This window comes from Lycium barbarum, chromosome 12 (genome assembly GCF_019175385.1).
Source record: "Lycium barbarum isolate Lr01 chromosome 12, ASM1917538v2, whole genome shotgun sequence".
Classification (NCBI taxonomy): Eukaryota; Viridiplantae; Streptophyta; class Magnoliopsida; order Solanales; family Solanaceae; genus Lycium; species Lycium barbarum.
In genome coordinates this window covers 1,354,492-1,377,659 of record NC_083348.1, presented here as the reverse complement: position 1 = coordinate 1,377,659, position 23,168 = coordinate 1,354,492, and the positions used below count along the sequence as shown (strand labels likewise).

Below are 23,168 nucleotides of genomic sequence, written 5' to 3'. Positions count from 1 at the left end.
ACCAAGTTACGGTTCAATATTAATAAACATATGAAATGAGTATGCATACCCTGCATTAAATCATCAGCAACAATAAGTCATAAGTCAAGTTCCCACCCAAATAGTCTCTCATGATACATAGAATCCTCCAAATCATATATGAAATGTTGAGCATGATTCCTAGGGTTTCTAACAGGCCACAAGCCCGAACATATGAAGCCACAATACCAAATATACCATAACAAGGCGACAAGCGACAAACAACAGTACCAACCTAAGAATTCCATCCCAACTTCATACATAAAGGTGTAACATGCTATATCCGATAATCAGTAACTCTACATATGCTTTACTGACCGAAGTCTAACCATAAGGTAAGCCATAACCTACCTGGAATGTCGAACGGGAGCCTCGAACCAATCCGCTTGAGCCGTTCCTTTCTTCTTTTGAGAGCCTTAGAATGATTAACATCTATCAAGTACGAATTCTACATTAAATTACGAATCTAAGGATACCCATAATGCCATAGTTTACCCAAAACCCAAAAATGGACCCAAAATAGCCAAATTCGAGCCACAAGGGAAAAACTGTAATTTCATTGAAAATTCGGGTTGAATATAGTCAAAATAGAACCCTACGTGTCTAGACGAGTCCAATGATACCCATATTGCTATACTTAATTCGAAATCCAAAACGAACCCAAAAAGGTGACCTGGACCCAAAAGGGCAAAACTGGAATTTTAGTTTAACAAAAGTTTACCCATAGTCTAATTAGTCCAAATTCAAAATATCCAATCAAAAAGCCATGATCTTAGCATCCAATTGCTCTTTTCCTGCAATTTTCACTTTAGGGCTAAAACTCTAATTTTGAACCCAAAAATATGATTTAAAAATACTATTTAAGGTTAGGAATCAAGGAAAATTTAAGAATTTAGGATTATAATCTTACTGCCAAGCTTAGATGAGCATAATCCCTTTGAAACTCTCCACACCGAACTCTAGAACTTGTGAGAAAAGTAACTAAATCCCGAAACAAGTGAAAATTAAAAAAAACAGCAGCTGTTTCGGTCAAAAATAGGTTCTAGATGATCACGAAGCTCACTATTGACAATCCCAACAAAATCCTCGTGAAATTCCACCCAAGATAGCCTTTTGAATCACCCAATTTGGCCTTAAAATGAGAGAGATATGATGCTTTTAAGTTGTTGAAAGAATGCAGAATTTTTAAGGGCGAACTTAAGGGCAAAATCATAAATTTCAGCAAAAATACACCAGAAAACCAGCACATTAAATTTTAGTAAAATACCCATATCTCCCTCATACGATGGCGAAACGTGACGATTCTTATTGCTACAGTTCTGAAATTACGATATGGATCTAACTGTTTAATCGAACAACAAATCAAAGCTTGTTTGCTCAATATGGTACCTTTTAAGCTCAAAAGGATGTCGGAACCAAAAACAAACGTTGTACAACCCAAACCCATCCAAAACTCATTGGAATTTAACCAAAATTTGTGGACAAGTTCAAAATCATCGTACGAATCTGTTCGAACTCTCAAAACACCCAGTCGGGACCGCCTTAACCCGATGTTGATCATGGTCAACTCCAAATCATACCAAAAACAAGTTTCTCAACCAACCACCCAAATAATACCCGAACCTCTCGGGAATCGCACCAACGACTCAACTAAGTCATAAATAGTATTCTGGACCTAATGAAATCGATAGAACTTCGAAAAAGACCCTTTTACCCCCGATGTTGACTTTGGTCAAACTTCTTTTTTTCTTTAACTTAAGAGCTTCCAGTTTCACTAAATTTGATCTGAACTCACCCGATTGCCTCGGGAACTGCGTCACCCATCCCCTCAAGTCATAAACAACAATATGAAGCTAATGGATCCAACAACTTTCTAATCCGGGTCTTTATTATCCCCGTAACCATCTTTTCACCATAAATAGGCATATTAAATGCTAAAACCGACTTAATTGTCAAAAATCAACCAAATGAACTCTAAAATTAGTCCTGTCAATTTCCACAGGTCATAAATAATATTTCAAATCTAACAAAACCTTCAGATTGCCAATCAGAACATATTTTCCCAAAGAAAACAACTTATCCAAATAATTGAATGCCGAAATTTTCAAAGTGAAACCTTCTCCCAAAATGAATCAAACGATATCCGTTTGACTTTAAATTTGACAAGCAAGTCAAAATAATTATTACAGAGCTTCTAGAATAGACGACACATAGACTAGAATATCATTTGTCAAAATGACCGACTAGGTCGTTACAAATATGGGGTACTAATTAGTAAGGGCTAATAAATGCTTTTATTGTAAATAAAACTGTGGCTCCAAAGTTGCAAGAATTTTATCAAATTAAAATGTATAATACTCCCCCCGGTTCAAAACTAAGTGTTCACTAAGTCTTCCCTTAAGAAAACGCTAACTCCTATACGAAAACACTAACTACTAGAGAAAAAATAAGTATTTTGACTCAACTACCTTTAATTAACAACTCCTGCCTATTTATTTCCTTGAGTAAATAGTGGCAAATTCAAAAAACTAATATTAATTATTTCTTGATTATTTTGAAGCAAAATAAAAAGATTAAGGGGATACTTATTTAGAACCGTAGGGAGTAACAAATTATGTACCCCGTCCGTTTCATTTTACTTCGCCCTTATTGACTTGACACTCCCCTTAAGAAGCTATTTATTGGGGTTTACTTTACTAATTTATCCTTATTAATTATGATGTGAAAATATAAGTTTGACTACAATTACTTTATATAGTTACTTAATGATAAGGGTGATGTTGAAAGAAAATAATAAATCTCTTTTAATTAGTTAAAATGGACAAGTAAAAAGAAAAAATCTATTTTTAGACTAAGGGTCAAGTAAAATAAAACTGGACCCCTCCAGGACTCAAGATTTTATCTTCATTTCAGGCACCAAGGTTTCTATATCTCCTTTGGCTTTGTTAACAAAAACAAAAAAAACAAAAAAAACAAAAAAAAAACAAAAAAACAAAACAAAACAAAAAAACAAAAACAAAAAACAAAAAAAAAAAATAGACGGAGTACTCCTTTAGTTCATATTTACTTGTCGTTTGTTTACTTGGCACTTCCCTTTAGAAATCATTTATTCGGAGTAGAACATACTAAATTGCCCTTACTAATTATGCTTTGTAAAAATAAGTTTGACTACTAATACTTATGTAGTTACTTAATGATAAGAGCTATATAAGACGAAATTAATAATCTTTGCACAAATAATAGACAAATAATTTTTTTATTATAAAAAACAAATAAGAAGGAATGGAAGGAGTAATCTAAACAACAAATTACTATATATAGTGTCAATCTAGTCCAATTACAAAGTCGCAACTGGAATTGCCATAAGAAAATAAATAAAGGCAAAAATTAAAAAATTTAAGCAAAAAGCAACAACCACATATAAAAGCAAAGAATCATGTGAGGACAGCAAAACTTCATTATCCCCTCTTATATTTCTATTATTTAGAAATGGCAGTAAATATATTAGGAATAAAGTTCATTGTAAGTATTAAAGACGAGCTTTTGACCAAAACCATCCTTATAGTTTCTGAAAACATTTTTAAGTTTTCCATAGTTGACCCAAAGCATCCCTCATTCCATCCATCTCTAACAGAAAGTTTTATTTGTCACGTGACCTCCATTACTTTTATATTCTAGAAGGAGTCTTCAGTTCCAGAACTTCTCGTACCAGCTTCTTCCTTCTTCAAAAAGAATGTTGTATCTCTGCCGGTCAAGTTCTTTGGCGATCTATTACTCGGCGAAATTCAAGATTGACTTCTTCTTTCCCTAACGTATTTTTTCTTCTATTTTCCTCCATCTTTCCATCACTATTTCTTTTACTAGAATTTCTTTATAGAACTTGAACCTTCTAATTGATTTCACTGCCTTTTTGTGGATTGTGTTGTTATGTCATGCATTTGCTCCGCCACATGAAGAATTGTCTAAGTCCCTTTTCATAAATACCTGTAATTTTAATGTGAAAGTAACATGTTGCTACGCAATTTCTTGAACTCCTGCTGCGTATATCCGAGGAGCTTTAGGCAAAAGAAGCAGCCTTTGCAGCCTAACCCCAGTGTCTCTCTCCCACATCATTTTTTCATATTCGTTAATCATTACTATCAGATTAGCTATGTTTTTTTGGTTGTCCTGTAATTTTGGTAATCTTTATTTTGTTTTCAAGTTTGAATCTTGAATAATTATTCAAAACTTATTTCTACAGTTGGAGATTGGTGTTAGTAATTTTTTATTTATGAACTCACATATTAATATATTTTACATAGATATGCTATCATTTAAGGAACTCATTTTATGATCTAATAAAGTATATTATATGGGTCTAAGAAATATCAATTATTTTTTTTCTTTATTGTATACATACAAAAAGGGTCTATGAAAAAGACACAAAAGACACCAATGTAACTTTTAAAAGGGGTGGTCCCTAAAGTCAGAATATGTTCTCTTTCTTTTCTTTCCCATCTCTGAAAAGACAAAGTGTCAAGAACTATTCCAGACTTAGAAGACTCACTTCTTCAATCAAATTTTCTCAATCAACTCTTGCGATGGAACAAGATTAGTGTTTCCACAATTATTCATCACCATCTAATGATTTACTTGTGATTCTAGACTCTGTTTTCTATCAAGTTGTATCAGAGCACAGACTAGTTAGATCATTAGACGTGTTATAAAGACATTTATGATCCACAAAAAATATTACAATTTAATTTGTGGTCGAATTTAAATCTGAAATTATTACAATTTTTGGATTTTAAGAAAGTTTCAAAACACTTTTTTGGTCCTCTTCACTGGTATTTAAGGCTATTCTCTGCTAATTTTTTTTCCAACGATTGTCTGCGCTATCGATTTAATAATAGCCTATTAGGATGTGTTTTCTTTTTAAGCCCAAGTGTTCTTGAGTTTGGTTTTCTGTTTTGACTAAAAGTCGCATAGTGACGCCTATTCGGAAAATCGGCAAACCAAAAAGATGCTTTTGGACTAACTTTCTATTGAAGATTATTTCTTCTTTGTTTGTTGGTAATTTGAGGGAAAAAAAAAAAGCAAAGAGAACTTTTATATTCTCTGTTCTAAAAGAAAAAACAAAAAGGACCACATCATGATGTTTTTCTTTTGACCGGAGAATTTTTTTTTTCTTTCAAGCCTTTTTATGCCATTTAGATCAGTTTGATGTGGTATTAATTTTAAGTTCTGTCAAAGGTTAACAATTTATATTAAAAGAAAAACAAAAATGTTTGTGGCTTTCTGCCATGATATTGAAATATATTCTTTCTTTATTTTAAGTTGGTGGTTGTTAATTACAAATTTGAATGATTTGTATTTTAATTCTAACACTTTAGACCATCAATCTATTTGTGTTTCTTGTTTAAAATGAATAGATTAAACCAATACGTTGCCAAAGTAACCTCTGTTGCATATAATTTATTTATTTTGAACATGTAAGCATGTTTTCTCTATGCGAAATATTTTTTCCCAAAGGAAGATTATTTTGGCCAGATTATGGTTAGTCATGAATATGTGATACATTTTGTAATACATGCTAGTAATTTGTCAGTCCAAATAAAGGCATATTGTTAGGCCGTTTTTGTAATCAATGTTCATGAACTATGTATAAGAGTACCACTACGAATTATTATTTCTATCCAAAAACTAAATAATAATGTTGTGCCAGGTATCTTGAGATGGGCCCACTTTTGTGTATATGTGTTTTGATTAATGTACAATTTTAAATTTATTTATTATTGTTACTTTAATTTTATTTGATTTAAGTTATCCTCACATATACATGGTTTATGAATGATTAATTGTGAGCATTACTTATTTTATTTTATAGTTTCTTCCATATCTGCAAACATGAACAACATTCCTGTGCTTAACGGCAGAAACTTCAAAAAATGGAAAGAGCACATTATGACTGTGCTTGGTTGCATGGATCGCGATTATGCATTAAGATTTGATCGCCCCGCGGACGTGAACGAAACTAGCACTAATGAACAAAAGTCCGCATATGAGAAGTGGGAGAGATCAAATCGCATGAGCTTGATGATGATGCAATACTCAATTCTGGAATCCTTAAGGGGCGGTATAACAGATAATAAAGATGCCAAAAGTTTTCTAAAGGAAATTGCAGACCGATTCGCTGATAACGAAAAGGTTGAAACAAGTACTACAGTTAATAAGCTTGTTTCAATGCGATATAAAGGCAAAGAAACATAAGGGAGTACATTATGTGAATGTCTAATCTTGTGACAAAACTCAGGGCTTTTAAGCTTGAACTGTCTGATGACATACTTGCGCACCTAGTTTTGATCTCTCTTCCTGCACAATTTAGTCAATTCAAAGTTTCGTATAATACCCAAAAGGAAAAATGGACTTTGAATGAGTTGATAGCTCAATGTGTGCAAGAAGAGGATAGACTGAAACAAGAGAGGATTGAAAGTGCTCATTTGGCATCTACTTCTGGAACTAAAAATGCCTCACATAAGAGAAAAAGGAGTAAGCATAAAGAAACTACAGACGAAGGAACATCACAATCTAAGGATCAAAAGAAACAGGACCCGTGTTACTTTTTTAAGAAATTTGGTCACATAAAGAAAGATTGTTCCAAGTACGCTGCCTGGCTTAAAAAGAAAGGTAAACTTCTCAACTTTGTTTGTTCAGAAGTTAATTTAGCTATGGTACCTACTGACACTTGGTGGATAGATACGGGTGCAACTACTCACATAAGTGTCACTATGTTGGATTGTCTAAGGAGCCGAATGCCAATTGATGCTGAAAGATACATCTATGTGGACAATGGCAATAAGGTAGCTGTGGAGGCTATTGGTGTCTTTAGAATTTTATTAGATACTGGTGTTTATTTGGAATTAGAGGAAAACTTTTGTTGTACCGTCATTTAGACGGAACTTAATTTCTATTTCTTGTTTGGACAAGTACAGATATACTTGTTCTTTTGGAAATGGAATTTGTAGTATTTCTCTAAATTCTAATGTTGTTGGAACTGGTACTCTGATTGATAAATTATATAAATTAGACAGTCAAGCCTCCTGCAGCAATGAAAACCTGCATTCAAGTAATTTTGGTACTAAGCGTAAATTAACAAATGAGAATTCATCATGTTATGTGGCACAAGCGATTAGGTCACATTTCAAAACAAAGAATTCAAAGGCTTGTGTCAGAAGAAATTCTTGATTCCCTTGATTTATCAGACTTTAAAACTTGTATAGAATGCATAAAGGGAAAATAAACATAAACAAATATAAGAAAAAAGGATGCCTATAGGAGTAAAGAACTTTTAGAGTTGATACATACATATATTTGCGGTCCATTCCTTACTGCTTCCTAGAATGGTCAACAATATTTTATCAACTTTATAGATGATTACTGTCGTTATGGCCACCTATATTTAATTCATGAGAAGTCATAATCTTTGGACGTTTTCAAAATTTTCAAAGCTGAAGTTGAAAATCAATTAGGCAAGAAAATTAAAGCTGTCAAATCTAATAGTGGAGGAGAATATTACGGCAGATACGATGGATCAGTGAACAACGTCGGGCCCGTTTTGCAAAATATTTGACAGAGTGTGGAATTGTTCCTCAATACACTATGCCGGGAACTCCGAATCAAAATAGTGTAGCCGAGAGACGAAACCGAACTCTTAAGAATATGGTGAGAAGTATGATTAGCCATTCTTCTTTACCTGATTCGCCTTGGGGAGAGGCATTAAAAAATGCAGTATATATATATATATTAAATTGAGTTCCAAGCAAATCAGTAGCTAAAACCCCATACAAGTTGTGGACAGGTAAGAAGCCTAGTATTAGGCACTTACATGTTTTGGGGTGTCCAGCTGAGGCTAGGCCTTACAAGCCTAATGAAAAGAAATTATATTCAAGGACTATTAGCTACTACTTTGTAGGCTACTCAGAAAGGTCGAGAGGTTTCAAGTTTTACGACTCCTCGAACAGATCCTTTTTCGAAATAGGGAATGCCAAATTTATTGAGGAAGTTGATTATGGTAGGAGCAATCAAAACAAACAAATTGTGTTTGAAGAGGAATTTGTTAATATTCCTTCTACAATTATAGTTGAAAGTGACCAGGTAGCTTTACCAGATGTTTTTCAACCTATAAATCAAGACTATGCAATAAACACAATGATACCGCCTTCTTCTAAAGTTGATATATCCCAACAACCTCAAGTTGAAGTGCCTAAAAGAATATCTTGCAGAGAAAGGAGAAATTCAATTTCAGATGACTATGTTGTTTATCTCCAAGAACATGATTTTGGTGTGGGATTTGAAGATGATCCTATGACTGTTAGTCAAGCAAAATCGTGTCGAAACTCTGCTAAATGGATCGAAGCCATGAAAGATGAGATGGAGTCAATGAAAGACAATGGCGTTTGGGATCTTGTCGAGTTACCTAAGTATCGAAACCGATTGGTTGTAAATGGATTTTCAAAACCAAACGTGATTCGAAAGGCAACATCGAAAGATATAAAGCACGCCTAGTTTCCAAGGGATTCACTCAAAAGGAAGGCATAAATTTTAAAGAGACCTTTTCGCCAGTTTCATCAAAAGACTCATTTAGAATCATTATGGCACTTGTAGCTTATTATGACTTAGAGCTACATCAAATGGACGTAAAGACTGCATTTCTCAATGGAGACAATGAAGAAACGATATACATGGTGCAACCAGAGAACTTTGAGTCCAAAGATTCAAAGCATCTTGTATGTAGACTTAAGAAGTCCATTTACGGTTTAAAACATGCATCCCGTCAATGGTACCAGAAGTTTGATCAGGTGATAACCTCGTTTGGTTTTAAAGAAAACACCGTTGATCAGTGCATATATCTCAAGTTCAGTGGGAGAAAATTTATTATCCTCGTGCTATATGTAAATGACATTCTACTGGCAAGCAGTGATATAAGTCTATTGCATGAAACCAAGAAGTTTCTATCCAGTAAATTTGAAATGAAAGATCTTGGTGAAGCGTCCAATGTTTTGGGTATACAGATTCATAGAAATCGTACCAGAGGCATTCTTAGACTATCGCAAAAGACTTATATTGATAAGGTGCTCAGTAGATTTGGAATGCAAAATTGTGCACCAGGAGATATAGCTGTTGCAAAAGGTGATAAATTTAGTTTGCGCCAATGTCCAACGTTGGACATAGAAAATAAAGAGATGGACAAAATCCCATAAGCATCAGCAGTGGGAAGTCTCATGTATGTGCAAGCTTGTACACGTCCAGACATAGCGTGTATAGTGGGAATGTTGGGAAAATATTTAAGTAACCCCGAAATGGATCATTGGAAAGTAGTGAAACGGGTTATGAGGTATCTTCAAAGAACTAAAGATTACATGCTCACTTATCAGAAGTCAGATCACTCGGAGATCATGGGGTATTCCGATTCAGATTTTGTTGGATGTCTTAATAGTAGGAGATCTACATCAGGTTATGTTTTCATGTTGGTTGGAGGAGCTATTTCTTGGAAGAGTGTCAAACAAACACTAATAGCTTCTTTTACTATGGAAGCTGAATTTATAGCCTGCTATGAAGCATCAAATCAGGGACTATGGCTACGAAATTTTATCACCGGAATGCAGATAGTCAGTGGCGTAGAAATACCATTGAAAATTTATTGTGATAATAAATCTGCTGAGTTATATTCCAAAAACAACCGAAGTTCATCAAAGTCAAAGTACATAGACATTAAATTTCTGGTTGTGAAGGAAAGAGTTCAGAGTCATCTTATGTCGATAGAGCATATCAGTACAAACTCAATGATTGAGGATCCGCTCACTAAGGGTTTGCCACCTAAATTATTTCATGAGGATGTCATTCGTATGGGTGTTGTTAGACTCTTAGATGAGACAGTTTAGTGGGAGTTTATTTCATAATTAATGTTTTTGAATGTTAAACTTGATTTTCTGTACAGATTGAAGTTTTATGAAATTTATGAATTTCATGTGTCTATTGATAACTCTGAAAATAAAGTACTTTCTATTGTGGTTTTGCATAAGGTATTAGAAATTGATTTTGGACTAGTTAAGTCATAAAGTAGGACCAGTTGGAAATAGACATGATTTAGATCATTTTACATGTAATTTCCGTATTTGATCTATGTCATTGGTATTGCTAATATATGAGACCATTGAAGGGTTTAGTTACGGATATATGTTACGAAAATCGCTTTGATCCTATATTGCTATTATTGATGGACCAGATTGTTTTGAGATATTTCAATTAAGATAGCAAAAGTTTGTGCACTCTAAGGTTTTATCTATGTATGGTTATTCGGAAATATATGTGGTTCAAGTGGGAGATAGATAGTAATTTTCTATTTATGGACTCACATATTAATATATTTTACATAGATATGCTATCATTTAAGGAACCCATTTTATGATCTAATAAAGTAATATTATATGGGTCTAAGAAATATCAATTATTCTTTTCTTTATTGTATGTTTGATGGACACATATTTTATGAAAAGGTTCTATGAAAAGACACTTTTTCATTTGAAAAGACACCATTGTAACCTTTAAAACGGGTGGTCCCTAAAGTCAGAATATGTTCTCTTTCTTTTCTTTCCCATCTGAAAAGACAAAGTATCAACAACTATTTCAGACTTAGAAGACTCACTTCTTCAATCAAGTTTTCTCAATCAACTCTTGCGATGGAACAAGGTTAGTGTTTCCACAATTATTCATCACCATCTAATGATTTACTTGTGATTCTAGACTTTGTTTTCTATCAATTGGGTCTAGTAACTCTTTCTTTAGCATAGGATGACTTTTTCTTATATTTTTCTGCATGTTATTTGACTATTTTGGACAGGAAATCCTAGTTGCAAAATATCAACCGCTTTCCTTTAATTACTTTGATTACAGCAACAACAACAAGCCCAGTATAATCCCACCATGTGAGGTCTGGGGAGGGTAGAGTGTACGCAGACCTAACTCCACCTTGAAAGGTAGGGCGGCTGTTTCCGAAAGACCCTCGCTCAAGAGAGGAGAACAAGAGAGGAAAAACAAGACAAAATGTTAGATAGGATCAAACATATCGAAAACCAATATGAAATCAAGGAATAACAAAAGTGAGAAATTCATGTTAGAACAATCCGAAAAGAAAGGAGCATTAACTACTATATAGAGAGAAAAACAGTAGTTACTCCAACAAGAATGGCCTCGTCATATTTTGGAAAATGGCATCTGAAATATATGGAACTCTATAAATTGTTTATTGACCAAGAAATAGAAGAAATAACAGCTCCCCTTTCAAATAGAAATCTATCTCAAGTCTCTCTTGTAGGTCTAATAACTATTAGGCAATTATGTCATATAATTTCCAAGAAAATGGGAGAAGGTAATAGTACCATCTTTGCGTATCCAATGAAAGGAAGAAGTTTCACCCAAGAATTAAGTCTCATTTAAGGAAGGGTCACGTGAGAAATAAACTCTCTGTTAGAGGTGGATGGAATATTTAATAGAGGGATGATTTTGGTCAAAAGCTATATTAAAGACACATTTCCTGTGTATGATAACACGTGTCTTCAATACACCATCCATCCATGTTTACTTGAATAGTATGATCTTCTCATATTCTCTCTTTTCATCCAGAAGCTGCTATCGCTCGATTTCTTACTCTCTTCAGAAGATTTTCTGGTTTACATACTTCTTCATCCTAAGGTACGTCTCTTTCCTCCATTATTGTTCTGCTTTCTTTTTCTCTCGCTCAAAACCGCTCGGCGTTTCCAGATCACATCTTTTCTGGTTTCCATTGTTCCTAAGATACTTTTTCTCTTCTTTTTTATTATGAAAGTAAAAGGGATTTCACTAAGGTACTTCCTCCTCTTCTGAATATAATTTCTTGGTAGGATATTTTCATGTATGTCAACTAATTATACCTGATTAGAATGTCTTTTCTGTGCATTTATTCTCGCCTATTTTACTGTACAACAAAAAGTGATTCTTTCTGAAGTGGAATAGACAGAACTTTGCAAACAAACTTGAATTATAGAGTCTCCAAAGCGGAAATTCATGGAATAGATGCGACCAATGTAGTATATTTTTAACTATTTGAATACCAATGCACAATCGGTAATAAGTGACAACAATGGCAGACGCCAGAAGTTGATTACACTAAAGGTGGCTATCTTTCCTAGATTTTGAGAAGAAAAACAATTTTGAAATGGGCTATGCACCCATGGTATTTGATGATATGCATGACTTATCTTATTTGATGCTAACTTATGGTGCTATCTACCATATCTTGAAAGTTCTAATATTCGGGACAATAATTTGTTACGTTGCTGCGTTTACTGATAAGAATGTCTTGATGCAGGGTACAAATCATTTTGTAGTGGCGATGACCCCATCGAAGTGTAATGATATGGCCTGGTAAGGGAAGCCCGAGAGAAATTATTGGCAAAGTACGAGATTATTTGAATAAGAATTCGAAGATAGGCATATGAAAAGGATAAGAAGCGATCATATGGAGCAAAACAGGAATGTACGCATTTCACACATATTATATCATTGATGACACATTAGTAACGTGTGATACCAATGTTAGTAAGTGGAGATACCTAAGGATGGTCATGTTTGAAGCAGTATGTGTGCTAGAGCAAACCGGGCAAAGAGCATTGTATTCCCTGTTAATGAAATAGATAATGTACATAAACTTGCAGGAATTTTATTGTGAAAAATGAGTCTTCCAATTAGTTATTTGGGCTTCTCTTTAGGAAGAACACACAAGGCTACTAAAATATAGGGCACGAGGTGATTGATAGATGTGAGAAAAAAAAAAACTGGTGTATGACTCATGTTGGATGACATTATCAATGTTACTAACTATTACAAAACACTTTCAATGTTATGCATTTATATTTACTTCTCACAATTATATTTTAAATCAAAATGATCTTTTGCTATCTTCTTTTTGCAGGTTTTTGCTGAGCCCAAGAGAGCATGCCTTCAGATTAGATTGTGCCAGGAGTGATTCGCTCTACTACCCGTAAGCTGTATACCCTGTTTCTTCATTTGTAAGAGTTATTTTTGTATACAGTAAAAATCGGATATGCGTTAAACCGGTGAGATTAGGAACCGAAGGAAGAAGGGGACAAGAACATGCACGAGGACTTTCATTCTGAACCGGAGGAACGCTTGGACCGAAGCCAAGGAAGGGCATCATTTGACCCGGTTTCTTCATGGCCGAGTTGGTCGTTGCCGTTGGTCCGTTTGGCCGTTAGTCTGTTTATTCGTGGCCGTTGGTCCGGGAGATCCGTTGCGCGATTGCCATGCGTCAATTACGTCCTGCCATGTTCAACTGCAATCATACGGGTGTCAGACCGTACGGCCAACCTAACCCAACCTAATCCAAGTCAGAGTTTTTCTTTATTTTTAGTTTTCTCTTATTGTATGGAGCCTATGAGGCAACACTATAAATAAGGGTCATTGCCCACTTTTAAGGGGTTGGCTCCCTCATATTAAGAACTCTTGTAATAACAAAAATTATATAAAATTTCTCTCTCAAATATCAGATTTCGGTCCACAAAATGACATTCAAATGTGTTCGCATCTAAAGTTGGTTCCTGAACTAGAGTTATGAGAGATTTGGTGAAGTAATGAGCTAGAATGTGAATTTATAAATGGGATAGCTAATGAGCCTATTTACATAAGAGTCCGGAGCCAAAATGACATATTTTTGCAGCCATTAGCCCAAAATAGTATGCTTTTTAATAGACCAAAATGGGTATTTCGTTGGATAACCAACGAAATACCCACACACACTGTTCCGGTGCCGAATAAATTGTTGCATTTCGCTACACATGTAGCGAAATGCAACAATTTTTTTAAATTTTTTTTTTTGCAATTCGTGAAAGAAACTGTGTGTGCATGCAATTGACCTCATTTTTTAGTGAATTGCATTTCGTTGTGCAATTCACGAAATATGCTCTTTTTTTTTTTTTTTTTTTTTTTTTTTTTGCATTTCGTGAATCAATGAACGGAATAGTTTTTTTATTTTATTTCGTTCATCTAAAAACGAAATTGGAATATATATATATATATATATATATATATATATATATATATATATATATTGTATTTCGTTGATATACCAACGAAATAGGAAATTATATATTTTTTTTTTGCATTTTGTGTATTAAAAAATGAAATAGGATAAAAAAAAATATTTCGTTCATATAAAAACGAAATTGGAAAATGATATATATATATATATATATATATATATATATATATATATATATATATATATATATTTGCATTTCGGTTATATTCCAACGAAATAGGAAATTATATATATATATATATATTTATTTATTTTTTTGCATTTCGTTTATATTCCAATGAAATAGGATAAACATTTTATTTTATTTTTGTATTTCGTTTATATAAAAACGAAAGAGGAAAATAATTGGAATATTTTTTTTTATATTTCATTCATATATCAATGAAATAGGATAAATATATATATATATATATATATATATATATATATATATATATATATATATATATATATATATATATATATATTGTATTTCATTTATATAAATAACATACCTATTTGCATGTACAAGAAAAAATATCAACTCGTAATTACACCAATTAAAATCACAAAATTCAAAAATAATATAGTTTTTCCTTCTTTTTTTAAATCCACTTTTTCGTGTTTTTTTTTTTAAGTTTCCTAAAATAAAATTATGAAAATATAATTTTTTTAACTTTATAAAAAGCTATGATAATTTATAAAGTGGATTTTTTTAAAAGAAGCGTGTTTAAAAAAAAAATTCTAAAATAAAGTTATGTTTTGATTAAAAAATAACACGCTTGTTTTGTTTGGAAACTTTAGGTTTAAGTGTTTTATTTTTTAATCAAAACATAACTTTATTTTGAATATAAATCTAATTCAATTAGATAAAAACATAGTTAAAAAATATAGGAGAAATAGTAGTTATAAATTGGTGAAAGAGTAGTTGTAAATTGGTGAAACTTTAAACAGTCATAACTTTGCGCTCGGATATCCGATTTATGCAATATTTTTTTGATTTTGCATATTTTTCCGAGATCTAGCAGCGAAAACCGCCGTAAGCCGGGACGATTTTCTAGAAAACCTCTTTTTTCCCTTCCAATTTTAATTTTCCCCCAAATTGGCGGGAAATTTTCAGTTTTCTTTACTTATAATATGATGATGCGCAATAGACTTCAACATAAAAATTTCGGAGTAATGTAGCTGTGAATGTTAATTTCACTTATGTGGTTTCAATTTTTGAAAATAAAGCTGACTAATTTTCTCGACATATAAGATAAAACTAATTTTTTTTATCCTATTTCGTTTTTTAATACACGAAATGCAAAAAAATAATAATTATAATTTCCTATTTCGTTGGTATATCAACGAAATACAATATATATATATATATATATATATATATATATATATATATATATATATATATATATATATATATATATATATATATTCCAATTTCGTTTTTAGATGAACGAAATAAAATAAAAAAAACTATTTCGTTCATTGATTCACGAAATGCAAAAAAAAAAAAAAAACTATTTCGTTGATCAATTCACGAAATGCAAAAAAAAAAAAAAAGTCTATTTCTTATTGGTCAACGAAATAAAAAAAAACAGTTTCTTTCATTAATTTCACGAAATGCAGAAATGCAAAAAAAAAAAAAAGGTCTATTTCTTATTGGTCAATGAAAAAAAAAAAGTCTATTTCGTTCATTGATTCACGAAATGCAAAACAAAAACAGTTTCTTTCATTAATTTCACGAAATGCAAAAAAAAAAAAAAAAAACCTATTTCGTTGATCAATTCACGAAATGCAAAAAAAAAATAAGTCTATTTCGTTGACCAATTCACGAAATGCAAAAAAAAAATAAGTCTATTTCGTTGACCAATTCACGAAATGCAAAAAAAAAAAAAACAAATTTTTTCATTAGTTTCACGAATTGCAAAAAAAAAAAAAAAAAAGAGCATATTTCGTGAATTGCACAACTAAATGCAATTCACTAAAAAATGAGGTCAATTGCATGCACACACAGTTTCTTTCACGAATTGCAAAAAAAAAAAAAAAAAAAAAAACCTATTTCGTGAATTGCACAACGAAATGCAAATAATAATAATAATAATAATAATTTGTTGCATTTCGCTACATGTGTAGCGAAATGCAACAATTTATTCGGCACCGGAACAGTGTGTGGGTATTTCGTTGGTTATCTAACGAAATACCCATTTTGGTCTAAAAAAAAAAGCATACTATTTTGGGCTAATGGCTGCAAAAATACGCCATTTTGGCTCCGGACTCATTTACGTAAAGGGGAACTTTGATGAAGTAATGAGAAATACTTCTGACCACGGAGGTCTGGCTTTCACCTTGAACAGTTAGAAAACTTGGTGAGCTTGAGGGATGTATTGCTTTGAGCTAATATTTTAATTTGTGACCGTGGATCATAGTTATTTAAACGGTATTATGCAAAGTATTTGTTAATGAAATAATCTATTTAGAATTTTAGACTATTACATTCTGATTGTCATTCCTAATCTCACGGTACGATTTTTAATTTCATATTCTAAATCTTTGTACTAATATATACTATGTGTTAGTCTGAAGAGTTTCAAGTTCTGATGTATTTAAGTCCTTTGCAATCGAAAGACGTTTGGTATACTCACCAATTAGTACTTTTTGATCCTTGCTCGCTTAATAATAATTAATAGTGTCGAGCGAGGGAAAGTGACAAAGAGAAAAACAATCAAGTTCTAGAAGCAGAACAACAAGCGGGCCAAACCATGGGAGAGGGTTGACTTCAGATTCTCTAATTTTCAAGCCCTTCAGGTACAATTTCACTTACCTTTTGCGGGTCCGTTAAATTTTGGGTCCCTTTTTCTTAAAAAAAGAATCGTAATGCTCTGTTTTTTGTTCTGATAATGGTTAGTGACAGATTATGGTGTTGTATTTGTATTAAGTAGTTGTTCTTGGATAAAAGTTACAAGTATTGGGATACAAAACTAAGAGAACACTTCACCTCTAGATTCAACTTTTGTAAGTGACTTAGCTTCTTCTGTTATTTTTGTAGTATTTGAATTGCAAATTCTGATATGGTTGTGGAAAGCAATAGCTTGACACCATAGATTTTATCATATCAATATTCTGGGATTGAGAGGATAGCATGTAGCTTTTCGCTCTTGATTCTCATTCCCTCAACGAGGTATTATGTGATTGTTTGATACACGGATAATATCCAATGAAGAAGTTTCCACATTTTATATGATTTTGCATATGGGATAGGCTTTGCTTAAAGTATTCTTGTTCAGCTTTTGATTTATTGAATTGATAATCTCAAGTCAATAATATTAAATATAACACGCTTTTTCCCGGCAAGAGTAACTCAAATTATTAATACTAGCAGTGAGGCTAATGGCAAAGCAGGTCTGAGAGGTCATGTACTCCATCCCTCTGTATCTTCATCTTTAATATTTACTTAAAAGTAGCGTTCATTATCGTCAGGGCCGGATCCACCCTTTGGGGTGGGGGCGGCATGACACCCCCTCGATTAATAATTTTTCTATATACTTATGTTGTAATTTGCTTAAATTAGGTTAAATATTTGATCCTGCCATCCCCAATCGTAAATTAGACAAAGGTGTCACGGCTGGTAGACACAAGTTTGAATATATCTTTAACATTTTCCGATTCTCGTTTTTCTTTACGCTTTTTACTTCCTTTGTACCAGTAATTCCCTTTTCGGCCCTCCCAATTTTCTATTTATCTTTATTATTTATATTGCCTTTTCTCTTTTCTATTATTTTATCTGTACGATCTTTAGCGAGAACAAACAAATAGAAATTCAAAATCCCTTAAATTAAGCATTTCTCTTAATCTCAAATCTGTGAGTATTTAAATCGAAAAACTTGAATTTTAATGGGAATTTTGGATTGAGATCAAAATTCATTTTTTTTTAATAATTTCTTTTGTTTATTACTCTCTCTATCCATGTTTACTTATCTATATTTGACTTGGGACACTCTTAATAAGTAATAAATAAAATGAGAAATGAATTGGAGTACTTACTAATAAGGGTAAAATAGGTATAAAATGGTAAATTATGTCTTGGTTTTTCAAACTATATAACTTACAAGTAAAAGTGGACATATAACTTTATTATAATGGACAAATAAAAATGGACGGAGGGAGTGTATTATAAAAATTTATGCTATTCTATAATTGTTAAATTCAATTTAAATCACTCTACTACTTAAATTGTGATAGAAACTTCGTAAGCACTGATTAGAAAAAACATGAAATTTATGATTTATTGTTGAGAACTTGTAGTTTATCTAATTCTACATTTACTTATGGGGTGTATTTACCTATTGAAGAGTTTTCTATTATTTTTCTTATTTTGATTGGTGTAATTCCCTTATTGAAGATGTTATTTTACTTGTGCAAATTCATTTTTTAATATACATAAGAGATGCAAGTCCTTCGGTGAAAATGTTGATTTTACTTCTATTGTTAATGAGTGTTAATGAGTGTGATTCCTCGTTTAAGATGTTAGTTATATTCGTTTCTTGATTTTTGAGATGTAATTTTCATATTTGTAAATAAAAAAAAAGCTATTAAGTTGACCCGAATAAACTAAAAAGAGATGAACCCGACTCAAATACACGTTCCTAACAAGATGTAAATTGAAAAATATTGTGGCACCCGCCACCTTCAAATCCTAGATCCGCCTCTGATTATCGTTTTATTAGATACAAAAGCTACAATGTCTAAATGCAGTAATTTAGATAGCTGAATTGCTAACCTTTTAACTTAGTAAAACAAACTTCATAGTAAAGTATATGATCTTTAGCAGGAAAAAGGAAAAAGAAAAATCTATCCATGATATTTTAAGTTGTTTCCTATTAAAGGTAGCCGAAAAGGGAAACAGTGTGATTGAGACCGCATGTGTAATTTAGTTTTCTTCTCCTTTTATTGACGTATTTTGGTTAATAAAAACAAAAGTTCACATATTAAAGATGAAAGTTGACTTTTAAAGAACTACAGTACTTAACTTTCTTCTGTCTAAATCTTTTGATTTTACCATCTTGATATGAATATGCAATCTGCGCAGATAGTGAAGTTGATACACTTAACAGGAATTTGCCCCGACTATTTCTGGTGTGTTCCCTTTTCAATAATTTGCAGGAACAATAAATAGTAATGTCTGGGCACTGAAAAGCAGATGCGCAAGGAGTAGATGTTGTACATGCACAGTGGACAATCACGGAAGTTATAACACCACTAGAATTTGAATGGTAGACTGTAAATACGGCGTGTTCCTAACAACTTCTTGAGCATTCTTCTTTCCTTTTTTTTTTTTTTTTTTTTTTTTTTTTTTTGAGTTGTGTTAAAATTTGATGTCTATTCTTTTGTCGATGGTTAAGTATTGCGTATAGTGTCCGAATGCTTGAATGAAATAACTTTGTTTCTACCCTCATCCCTTTCTCTAAAACATACTCATAACGTGAATAAATTGATTACTTTCAATTTGTGGCTTAAATAGCGGAATAATATGCAGCAATACTTTGTGTATAGGGAACGAACTTACTATGTTGGGCCCGTGTTCACCACCGGCCACGCCCCTCTAGTAGTAGTTATAATAAGGGGAAACTTACATAAACAGCTACCTTTTAACAATTTCTAATAATTTATAGCTACTTTTTCTATATTTACAAATCGTAGCTAGTTTTTGTTATATTTCTGTTGTATTTCGCGTTTTTGAAATACAGGGAAATACACGGAAATATAAAGTTCGGCTGAGTTCGCATTTTTGAAATACACTGAAATACAAAATCTGGCAGAGTCAAAATAGGATGTATCTATGGAACAGATTCTCTTCTTTCATTTTAAATGGTAAGTCAAATTAAATCAATCATGTATCACGCATAACTGTTGAAGTTCCATAATAACCCACGTTTCTCTCTCCAAATTACTCCATTCCAAACTTTTAGAAATACTTCCAAATACAGAAAAATATACACTGGAATACAATGAAATATGGTTGATTGTTTAAGAAATATAAAATTGTAGTATGCATATATACAATGGAATACAATGAAATATATCAGAAAATTGTTTCATAAATTAGAAATACATTGAAATACAACGAAATATACTGAAGCATTTTATCAAACACTTGGTGAGCATGAAGCTCCACAACTCTCATCGGAGGTGGAGTATGCGTTTAACCACCGGTGAACCACCGCTGCCACCGCGGAGAAGAAATGGCAGTGTCGAAAAAGTAAAGAACAAACCAAAACGTCACTCCTTTTCTTCAGAGATTTGTAAATCAGAGAAACTTAGAAGTTTCAAAGGAATCTGATTTATAGCAACATCAACAGTAAAGAGTTGCCTCCATAACTAAATCGAGAAGGGGTATGAGCTCTCTAGTGTTATTCTTCAGAAATTCGACGAGGATTGCAGAGATTATGTGCTCTATGCCATCAAGAAGAGTTCTGTTACTAGTTCTTGTCATTCTGACACTTCCACTGTCACAATCTTGAACAATTTTCCTGATGAAGTAACTTGACATATTTGAAGGAATCAGGCAAGGGAAATAGATTTGACAGATCTGGGGGCAGGAGAGGGAACAGAGAGAGAGAAAGAGAAGGGGGAGGGAGAAATAAATTTGAGAGGTGAGAGAAAATCAATTTAAAAGAGAAATTTGTGAAATACAGCACACTAGTTATGATGTGTAATTTAAGAAAATATTTTAGTTATGAACAATAAATAAAATCAAAGGTAGTTATTATTCATAAATAGGTCTTAGAAGTAGCTATGACAAGTAAATTTTCCTATAATAAGTGGGAGTTAGAGGACGAATACAATTATATACATTATTCAAAAAGCTGAATTTTTTTTTTACTAAAGAGTGACATTTTTTTGCGCGGATTTCCATGCTTTTGGGGAAATTTTGCCCCTCAAATTGCTGGTCTTTAAGTTTTGCCCTTAGCTTGAAAAGGTAGCTAAAAATACCCTGAGATTCTAGGTTCGAACTCCTACTTAGTAAAAATAAAATAAAATATTGCAACGCAAGGCTTTGCAAAAAGTTTTGCCTTATACGGCATCCTTTGCCTTAAGGTATAGACTTTGCCTTATAAGATAAACTTTTAGTTATGTCTTAAAGAAAAGTTTTACCTTATGGGCAGACTTTTAGTTATGCCTACAACTAAAAGTTTGTCTCATAAGGCGGAACTTTTCGTTAAGGCATAGACTTTTATCACACCCTCATCTTGATAGGGCATGATGGGCACTCGACTCTCATCAGAGTCGAGCGAACCCTTAAACGTTCGCTTTACCAAAACCTGTCATTTCAAAAACTTTTAAAAACATGGAACTTTTCCAAATAAAGATCATTATCTCTATACACATTATGAAAAACTTTCAATCACTTACGTACTTTATACCAACTGAAATCATTTGAAAATACATACTCTTTTAACATCTATAAATGATTCGCACTTCTCGACGCCCTATCCACAGGACACTGTCTGCAAAGTCTCTAACATATACAAAATACCCTGACGTAAGTACTTTGACCCGGCAATACTCCGAACTGAGATGGAGCTCGCCAATCCCGCTGGAACACCTTTAGCAAAGTCTTCTACTCATCTGGTGTACCTGCGTGGCATGAAACGCAGCCCCCGAAGAAAGGGAGTCAGTACGGAATATGTACTGAATATGTAAAGCATCACTGAATCATAAACAATGAAAAGCGTAACAGTAACCAGTTTAGAGACAACCCGGAGTAACCTGGAACAACATTTTGAACCGTGCCATAAAGTGCCTTACACGCCTTCTAGCATACACAATGTAAGTACAGCATACCCAAATTCTAGAATACACTATGAGAAAATAGTATCATAATGGTCCCTTCGGACGGCCGCTTCCGACATAGTAACAATGATGGCCCCTTCGGGCATGCCGCCGGCATAACAATTTTAGTCCTGGCCCCTTCGGGCATGCCGGTTCCGACATAATAATAATGATGATGGCCCCTTCGGGCAGGCCGGTTCCGACATAATACTACCCTGGCCCCTTCGGGCATGCCGATCCCGACATATTAATAATGATGATGGCCCCTTCGGGCATGCCGCTTGCAACATAATAATACTAGTCGTGGCCCCTTCGGGCATGCTGCTTGCGACATAATAATAGTCCTAGCCCCTTCGGGCATGCCGCTCGTGACATAATAATACTGGTCCTGGCCCCTTCGGGCATGCCACTTGCGACGTAATACTAATGATGGTGTCTGCACTACACAATCCACAAATATCAATACAACGAGATACCGCTATGGAGTGTAAACATAAAATCGTAAATGAAACAAATAGTAAAATCTCGCACCCCCTTCGGAGTGGTTTTGGAAATCGACTTTATGTTTCATTTAGTACAAAACTAATTTTCTTGAAATCATTAGTAAACCACAAACACGTCTCAAGTAAATCCGAGTTAGTATAAGAAATTTAACAACCATATGCACGAACAGAGTAGTAGGAAACTAAATGCACATAAATCAACTTTTAGGACTCGATGTATAATTATACTTACCGACGCCTGAAGACTCAGAAACAAGTTTCGGGCCAATCCGGCTTAGTATAAGATAGTTATGAGCGTCTGAAGTACAGAACCTTCTACGAAAGTTTCAGAAGCTATTTTTGGAAAATTAAAGCAACAATCATACCAAGTACCTTTCAAATATCGTTATGGACATCGTTCATTATAGAAACCTCTACGAGCATTTCCAAAACAATCCGAGTTAGCGCATGAAAGTTATGAACGTTATTCATTATAGGAACCTCTACAACCATTTTCAAACAATCCGAGACCGTCTACGAAAGTTAGGGACATTACCACTTACAGAACTCTTTAGATTTTTCTTGTTATTCAATCATATAATAAGCTCGGCTATACTAAGTATACTCGCATCAAGAAGTGAATAAGAATCATTAACAAGCTCGGAATCAAGAATAGAGTTACCCCAAGATAAGTATCACAGTTTACTTAGCTCTAGGACATG

At 33.2% G+C, this 23,168-nt stretch overlaps 1 protein-coding gene and 1 long non-coding RNA gene across 5 annotated transcripts; both read left to right on the top strand.

Annotated features, from left to right (window-relative positions):
* The first annotated feature begins 5,904 nt into the window (after positions 1-5,904).
* Positions 5,905-6,267, top strand: LOC132622046 (uncharacterized). Its single transcript, XM_060336562.1, has one exon. It carries the CDS (start codon positions 5,905-5,907, stop codon positions 6,265-6,267), a length of 363 nt encoding a protein of 120 aa, XP_060192545.1.
* A 5,084-nt stretch (positions 6,268-11,351) lies between these two features.
* LOC132622903 (uncharacterized) lies at positions 11,352-13,612 on the top strand. Of its 4 annotated transcripts, none has more exons than XR_009576038.1 (4): positions 11,352-11,748; positions 12,404-12,459; positions 13,007-13,075; positions 13,162-13,612. It is a non-coding gene; the product is annotated as an uncharacterized LOC132622903 (long non-coding RNA). The 4 variants fall into 4 exon arrangements; XR_009576037.1 differs by having other exon boundaries at positions 12,404-12,571; XR_009576036.1 differs by having other exon boundaries at positions 13,007-13,612.
* The last annotated feature ends 9,556 nt before the right edge of the window (positions 13,613-23,168 follow it).